The sequence below is a fragment of the Crocodylus porosus genome, unplaced genomic scaffold (genome assembly GCF_001723895.1).
Source record: "Crocodylus porosus isolate Cpor-Errol unplaced genomic scaffold, CroPor_comp1, whole genome shotgun sequence".
Lineage (NCBI taxonomy): Eukaryota > Metazoa > Chordata > Crocodylia > Crocodylidae > Crocodylus > Crocodylus porosus.
In genome coordinates, this window is record NW_017728942.1 from 4,501,776 (window position 1) to 4,510,651 (window position 8,876).

Below are 8,876 nucleotides of genomic sequence, written 5' to 3' on the forward strand. Positions count from 1 at the left end.
TGTAGGGAATGTATAAGACCATGACTGTCATTAAACTACCCATTAGCTGACTGAACTAGATGGGTAATGCTCAGTGAATATGGAAATCAAAGGTTTCAGAAGATGCAGTCTCTCTTACAAGGTTCCTCACAGGGCTGTTTACTTTAATTTTAGGAATTTCCACCCCTTTCCAGCTAGTTTGTTCTCCATGTTGACATATTAATCCCTTAACAGTTTCGTGGTAGACATGATAGAGGCTTTGACCAACACAAGCACTGACATATTTATATTAAAAAATAGTGCAAAATTTCAACATTTATATAAATAACTAAACCCCTGCTTTTGATTTTTTTTTTGTGTGTTTTTTTCTTTTTTTTAGGGTTTTTTCTTTTTTTTTTTTTACAACGTAATACACACTTTTTGAGTTGGCACTCAAAAAATTGCCATTTTTCTTCTAGTTCAGAAAACAACAAAACTTTTTTTTTTTTTTGTTTTGAATAGGTCTCTTCTAATACAAAAATACTCCTGCTCCTCACACATACAGTTTCTCTTATTTTAATATATATTTATATATATATATTGCAGATCTTTAAACAAAATGTTTTTGTGCAAATATTTTCCTCTTTAAAGTTAAGTGAAATAATCAAAAACAAAAACAAAACAAAAAAGCGCACACACGCGCGCGCACACACACGCACACACAGCTCAACTAGAAACAAAAATGAAGGACTACAGTTGATTCTTTTTCCTTTTTTAAACTTCTAGACACAGCTCAATAAAGAAATGTTTTTGCAAGCTTTCTTGGCTTGTGCATTCAGACCAGACATTACAAGGAAATATTTATACACAGAGAGATGGGGAAGGGCTTTTTATTCTTTGCTCATCTTCCCAACTCTCTCCCTTTCTCTCTCTCTTTTCTTTAAATGAGAAGTGCAGAGTGTTTTATTTTCTTTTGCGCTTGATTTTGTTTTAAAAGGGGTGCCCTTTTTGCTTCTCCTTATCTTTGTTCCATGCAGTTGTGCTCTCAAGGCCATTGATTTGTGAAGGCTGCAGTCTGCTACCCTCTAGTATCGAGGGCATCCCATTGTTGTTCTGCTGGTGCTGGTAAAACGTAGATCCAGGATAGTGACCTATCACCTCACTGTACGTCGGTGGCGGTCCTTCCATTCTACCATTGCTTCCATAGCAGGTTGCGCTGATGCCAGAGTTACTGCTGGGAGGGCAGGGCCCTCCATATACTGAGTTATCTATCAAGTCACTGTCGAAGATGGTTCTGTTGGGGGGGGCTCGGACTGATTCTCTGTTGAGTTCCATTTGCTGCTCTGGATCTCGGAGTTGTAGCGTGCAGGGTCCCTGGTAAGGGGGAGGCTCCTCTCCATCCGACAGCGAGATGGTGGGCGGGAGGTCGATCTCATGCTGCATATAGGGGTATGTTGGCTGGAATCTGTTAAAACGGTCCCTCTGCAAAAAGGATGGAACTGCTAGTCTGTCGCTGGGTCTCGGAGTGTAGATTTGCTGCTGAAGAGAAAGGGAGAGACCATGAGTTTCAAAATGCTTGTGCGCGAGTCCTTACCCACAACCCAGTCAGTACCAACACTGCCCTCACCTCTGTTATTCCATTTCCTGACACTGTGCTTTCTGAAGGCCACAGGCTTCCTTCCTACAGTGGAAAGAATAGGAAAAGGGTTGAGAATCATTCACGATCAGCCAGTCTAGAAACCACACCATTTTTGACAGAGACCTCGTCCGATTAGATTTACCGCTGCTGGCTAAAAATGTATGGTTGCTCCGCACAGTGCAGCTGCATTTACATGAGCACAGAGTAAGTCCCTATGTCTTAAGATAGCCAACATTCATACCTGCTTCGTGATTTTCTACCATCTATCTCTGTATTAAGAAAAATTCACTTGCTGATTAGACAATCAAAATAATACCAAATTTCACACACTTCCATTCATCATCCCCGGTGGCAGTTTTATTTTCACCACCCAATTCCAGCCGATGCATTAAAGTACAACGTGCCCAGACAGAAGCCCGCGTGCTCTGCGTGAAAAAGCCATGCAACTATAATATAAACCCATACATTTATTATCTCTGACAGAGTAACTGAGGGTTAGCCCATAATGCTTTCTGAATATGACACCAACACCTGAAGAGTAAGAAGTCATTTAGTGTTAGGCTGGTCCAGGTGTCATTTCCCTCTATTTATATGTACTAGGACACAAAATATACTGTGGGAAAATGGAGTTGTGATATTCAAGTCTAGAGCCAGCCTTACTGTCCTAATCAGCTGCTTGGTCTATACACAAAACAAGGGCAGCCAGTTATATCATTGCTCATATATGCACAGCACCTATAGCCGACTCATGCAAAGGGATGAAATGGAAACATTCTAATTAACCCGGACAGTCTAACGAAGACACCCAAGATGCATTAAGATCCTGAAAAACAACAGGCGGTTAAACTCCAATTGTGTTCCCTGCCCTGTCCTTTACTTTCCTTTTCCCAATTTTAAGTGGGGGAAATGTAGTTTGTGGCACTGCACGTGCTAACAGATACCCAGAGAATCCAATCAGGTGCTTGTTTTTGAAGCTCAGTTTCTGCTCACAAACCTCGAGGCAGTTCTGTTACCAGTGGAACAAAAAAACCCAGTGATTTATATGGAAATGAGTTGGCCCAGATTCTTTTCACTTCTCTGCAGTTTTTTTGGGAACCTCTCCTTGAAATGCTAGAGGTTAAGTATTATGACAATAGAATACTGTAGAGTTGAGGTTAATGGAGCTGCGGGGTTAGTTTTCAACCAGCTCTTCCATTCAGTTGATATCTTTGGCAGTTGCGAGCAATACGATGACTATTTTATGGGGAAGTTGTGTCCTTCACACGCAACTTTTTAAACAAGCAGTAATTGATTAATCAAATTCCACTTGGATTTTTCTGCTTACAAAAAACCAAAAGCCTATAAAGAATATTCTCGATTAACCTTCCCCGCCCCCAAAATACAAAGTGGCCACCAACTGCAGCAGAAAAGTTTCCACTGCTAATCAGTGCTGCAGCAAATGTCCTCAGCCTAGGCATGATGAGCCTACTCAGGACACAGAGCTTGCCCAGCTACCGCCTCTGCATCAAAGATCAAAATCTCTCCTCTACCCACACATTTAAATCCAATGAGCAAACTAAAGGATTGTTTCTTTTATGTCTATACGGTAGCTTTGAGGTAGCTTGATTACAGTTAGTTACCTCAGTCAAAAGAAATCCAAATCAATGGGCAGGGGAGTGAGTGTTTACTTTGCAATGTCCTCATGGCAGACTTCCTGAGCAGCGAGTGCCTCGCTGCCTTATGCTAGATGTTTTATATTTAATTTAGCAGTGGGCAGTGCTGTTGCAACATCCCATCTGCTTTTCCATTTCCCCTGGAGTGATGTCAGCCTCCTTCCATGGGGGCAGCTGCAGCATAGCAGAAAGTCCAACACTTTCCATAATGAAGAGGCAACACCTCTGAATCCCATTTTCAGTTGGCTACTTTAGAAGGCCATTTCTAAATGGGGACAATGAACATTGGCAAGTGAATTAAATTATTTTCAAAGCTTCTCCAAAGCCCTACCCCCTGCACAGTAAGCACTTTGGGGCAGAAACGCCCTTGCTGTTTTGTTCTATGTATACACAGCACCTTATATCAACGGGTCCTGACTTAGGACTAGGGCTTCCACATGCTACTGTAATAGAAATAATAATGATAAGTAGACAGCACCCAAGATTAAATAGAAGATCAGAAACATTGTTAAAATAGAACTGGCAAGAATCTGAGGATGGTCAGAAGCTGCATCGACTTTTGTTCCCGACTCTGAAGTAGTTTGATCTGGTATTTTGGTTCTTATCTATTCCACATAGGCTTTTACAGCTGGATCTGGCAAGCCTAGCTATACACTTGGCTTGTCCCACTGGAATTCAGCACATGTGCGAGTGTCTGCAGGCCTGGGGCCATGTGCAGCAGCCATTGCCATGATGCCTGAGCAGTGGCTTGTACTTCTCCTCTAAATCCAAGGAGAGTAGCAAGTTTGTAGGACAAAACGTTAGCCGTGACTTCCTTGTTTTAAGCACCTGTACCCTGGCTAAGAGACTGCAGCACTGCTGACCTTCAACATCATTAGACAAAAATCCCCAGGAGATCAGGGATTTTTCAGACAAGACATCTGAAGCTTTTTATTTTAATTCACCTTTGATTTCTGGGTACTAGGGCTCATGTTTTTTTCAAGCTTATCTGCATAACCACTGGGTCTACAGACCTGCTGTTTACACTAGAAGCTGAGTTTTCACTTAAAATAAAAGTATTCGTATAACTGGATTTCAGGGGGAAAAAACAAATCAAATCAAGCAGGTATAAAAAAGAATTCCAGAAGTTGGCAACACTGACAATAACTCGCCAAAAAATATATTAAAAAAAAAAATCTATTCAATAGAATGTAATACAGCAGTTCCTTATCAGGACAGTACTCATGCATCTTATGTGTAGAAATAAATAGCAAAAATAGCAAGATCTCAGTCCCTAAGATTTGTTTCTGGCTCTTTGGTTTTGGGCATCAGGAGGGAGTAGGGTTTCCATTTCTGATTAAGTTTTTATCTATCCCCGCTGGTGAGGGCGGTGGGGAGGGAGTCAACACTTCCTCTTCTTCCAGAGATGGTCAGATTTTGAATAAGTGAAAGGATCTTTACAGGAAAAGGAGTTTTAGCAGCAAGGGAGAAAAGGGAATAAAAAACCCCATTGTGTTAGTATTGCTCACATTAAAACCTTCTCTGAGAAAATAGTAAGGCTTTTTCTTTTTTACTTACAATTTTTAAGCCATGAGAGCAGGAGGGAAATAAAAAGGGGGACTACTAGAGCTCTAGGACTCTGCTAGGGAAAAGGCACTTTCCAATTTCCAGGAACTGAGAGTATATGCACATCTCTGCTCACAACACCACAGCAATATTTGCTTTTATTTATTTATTTTAAGGCTCAGTAAAAGTTCAGTGGATTGCGCAAACCAATATCCAGGTCAACACTGAGAATGCATGGAGATGGCAGGGAGTCATTTCTATTGGAATATTGTTTTCTCTAAAAATAAATCACACTGTGCTGAATTTAAAATGAGCCACCTTTAAGAGCTTTGTGATGATTGATCCTCATGTAATGAGCTTCCTGTTCAGCACGCTAGGGGGCTTTTCTGTCCTTCTAGGAGAGCACCCAGCAGGCCACTAACTAAAGTGTGTCTGAGACTTAATTACACTCTATTTAAGAAAATGGGGAAAAAGAAAATAAAAAGGAAAAAAAAACCCCCCAAAAAACAACCCTTTCCTCTGGGGTAAAAAGAAAGGGAAAAAAAGGGAGGCTGAAAACTGAAGACATAATCCATAATTAAAAATAAAAAGATAAAGGAGTGTTTGATCTATGATGCTAATTTGGGTTACAAAGCTATTCCTTCTATGGTAAAGTCAAACAGGCTTTGAAAGTATTTATACACAATGCACATAGCATTGAACTGGTGTACTGTAAAACCTGCCAGGAGATGTTCTTGATTTTATGCTGCCTAACCACAGGAAATCCATTTCTACTGAGCCCCCAAGAATGCAGGTAACTGGAGACTAGTATCCTGGTTTGCAGGATGCTCTCGATGAGGGGTACGGGCATACCGCAGACTTCTGCGTCTGAGCCTCTACATGCAAAGTGGCACAGCAGCCTCAGGTTGGAGACAGACCAGGACTCGGTGCCTCTCCAGGGGTTTAGCTTAAAACAGAGTGCACCGCAGGTAAACCTTTTATGAAAAGCTATCTTAATTTCTGACATGAAAACATCTGAAGTAGAAGTCATGACAGCTGGGCAAAGGGTTTTTTTTTTGTTTTGTTTTGTTTTTTAGCTTCAGGGCCAAGTTGAAAATTAAGGGGGGGCAAAGGGGGAAGAATGGTTCAGAGTCAAACTGGGCTAAACCAGAAAGCTTAAGGTCACCCCAAAACACATCATTGGATCCAATCAGATTGCCCTCACCATTTAAATCCTTTTTAGACTTCAAAGGGGATCTGCATACAAGTTAAAAGTTCAAGTCTGATCCCAATATTTTTGTGAAATATCGTAACGTCAAATGATTATCACGCCAGTCCAAAGTAGTTTGCTCCTGTTGCCTGTTTAAACAAGTGACTGTTCATGGTGCTCACTCTTAGTCCCTCAGAGATGCAGTCTGCATCAGACTAAATGAAGGGTTGTTTAACTGAACTGAGTATTTTTACAGTTCTTCCTCCTGAGAGGCTGTCCCATTTTGGCATGAAATACTAGTCAAGGGACCTCAACTCATGGCCAAAATGAAAGACCATCCATGGGATGAGGGGGACGGTTTGTGGGACTCTGCACATGAACAGAAAAGTGGACTGTCATCTGAATACCATGCTCCTGCCCACATGGGCATGAGAGGCACGACAGCTCTGACTCTAAAACTCACTGCTTTGTCCATTAGGTTGCCTGCGTCTAAAGGGAGCACTTTACTTAAGGCGTGGAAATGGTACCCCATGTTTGACAAAATGAACGAATTTGTATTCAAGTAGAAGCCCATGAACTGGAAAAGAGCAACTTGTGGTTCACATCAGTGAATAGAGGGGCATTCATTTTTTATTTCACTCCTAGGCAGTTCCAAATGTGTGCAGTATTCCTCCTTTTCACTTCCTGTCCCAAACTGCCCAGTTCTACATTGCGGGGGGTGCGAGGCAACCTGACTATGAAAGAGCCTTGGGATCCTTCAGCAGGAAAGAAAGACAATTGGCAAAGAAAAGATATTCCTGGGCTGAAAGGTGATTCCAATAAACAGGAACATGAAGATTGGATTAGTTGGCTACAGGTTCTTAAACTGTGCTCATCCCCACAGGATCAGAGCATTAAGCAACATCTGTTACTTTGCTGGAGTGGCTTTTGATTGAATTGGTGTCAGCAATGCAATTAATAGAACAGCATTTCTTCCCTGGGCTTTAAACTTCCTGCTTCATTAAAAATGTCTCCATGAACATCACAGGCATTATTTCAGGGAGAACTTTTCTTGTAAGACAGACCTATTCTACATTACGGGAATGGCACAAAACCATTGCACTTTCTGCAGTTGAGACATTTTGCCGCCACTAGAGAGTGCTAGAAAACACCTAGGGAGATGTGCACCTTCCCTTCTAAACTGCAGTGCAGTGTGGGGCTTGCTAGGAATATGGTACCCAAAGGGGTGGTGTAATTTGGAATTATGCAAGTTAACATATTTAACTCTCAGATGACTGCCTGCATCTAGTGATTTCAGAAAACGAGGGATATAAAAATATTCTTCCCAGCATCCCTTTTAGCAGTGTTTGTATCAGGACACCGGTACAATGCAGGCACCTGTAGCTGCATTTGTGATGGACAGAGAGCACAAAATGGTTGCAGTATTTCTCCTAATGCACAGCATGCCAACTACACAGACCCCAACCACCTCATGCATGAAGATTTAACTATCTTGAAAGTGCCTGCTCATAATGCTTTGGGGGGAGACATATAGACTCTACTAGTTAGGCAAATTCAGGTAGGAATTTGGACTCCTAAGGATTCAGGCAACAATTCACAAGCATCTCATCAGGTGGCAAACACTGGGCCCAGAGAGGGAGACAGACAGATGTGGGGGAATTATTGGAGATACTTACTGATGACAGGTTCTCATCTCTTCTTCTCCCTTGGCTGTGCCGGTTGATGAAGGATCGTGCAGAGAGTTTGTAGTGGTTCAGCAGACACGTGATCACCACCACCATCACCATCATCACCACCACGATAATGATTATCTGTACAAACTCCAACTCCGCTGTAAGAGAGGTAGAGACACATTTTCAACCATCTTGGAAAGCAGAGGAATATAGTACAAGAAACACCAGAGTGAGTTTGACTAGGAAGCCCGTGGAGTTGCACAGCTACATCCACAGATGTTTAAGGCTCTCAGACGCACAAGGTTTCCACATGCTTTCAGTTAGGCAACACACAACAAGGGAAATGACCTGTGCCAAGGAATAAGAGGCCTGAGACATGATCTACAAAGATTCTAAGTTATGCTCAAATGTTTAAAATTGATTAACTTGAGCTTCAAGGGTAGGACCCCAACACAAAAAAAAATCTCTCTAAAGCTTCAGGTCTGGCTTACCTCTCCCAGAAATGTGTTTCCTGCCTCCACAAACCACTCTGCAAATGAAAGATTTCTGTACTGAATGCCGCTTTGGCCCACTCTGTGGAACAATGCAGCAAGTATTTCTGGACTTAATTAGAATTTAAAACAAACAAACACCACCGAGTTCAGTCTTGCAGTTCACTTAACTTTTACTGAACCTCTGTACACCAGAGGGTTTGGGATTAAATTAAGCCTCGACACCCCTGTGAAACAGAAGAGTTATCCCCATTTTACGGAGATGCTAACAGAGGTACAGGAAACACAAGGACCCACCCACTCAAGACGGTGCAGAGAGTCTGTGGTCTGTTCCTGACTCCCAGTCCCAGCTACCAGCCAAATTCCCTCTCTAAGACCATGAACTGGACTAGAAGAGGGCCAACGTGGTTCCAATCTTCAAAAAGGGGAGGAAGGAGGACCCAGGAAACTATAGGCCAGTCACTCTTACCTTGAGAAAAGTTCTCTCAAGCTGTTTGAGAAAATTATGCTGGCACACATCCAGGAGGGGCCAGCAGGGGACTGCATGCTTAGGGGCAACCAACACATGTTCATCAGTGGCAGGTCCTGTCAGACCAACCTGGTGGCCTTTTACGATCAGATCACCAGATCATTAGATGCAGGGGTGGCAGTGGACATCGTCTTCCTGGACTTCCGGAAGGCTTTCGACACTCTCACCCAGTTCTCATTAAGAAACTGGGGGGCTGTGGT

At 42.4% G+C, this 8,876-nt stretch overlaps 1 protein-coding gene across 2 annotated transcripts in view; it reads right to left on the reverse strand.

The window, feature by feature from the left end:
- Window positions 1-730: 730 nt before the first annotated feature.
- PMEPA1 (prostate transmembrane protein, androgen induced 1) overlaps window positions 731-8,876 on the reverse strand; it is a 57,472-nt gene continuing 49,326 nt past the window's right edge. Inside the window, exons 2-4 of one of the 2 annotated variants that reach the window (XM_019548179.1) lie at window positions 7,660-7,814; window positions 1,586-1,639; window positions 731-1,494 (exon numbers count right to left, since the gene is read on the reverse strand). In XM_019548179.1, coding sequence (XP_019403724.1) covers window positions 949-1,494; window positions 1,586-1,639; window positions 7,660-7,814 — 755 coding nt within the window. In that variant the 3' untranslated portion in view covers window positions 731-948. Of the gene's footprint in view, window positions 1,498-1,585; window positions 1,640-7,659; window positions 7,815-8,876 lie in introns of both variants that reach the window. The other variant, XM_019548178.1, reaches the window with a different exon arrangement.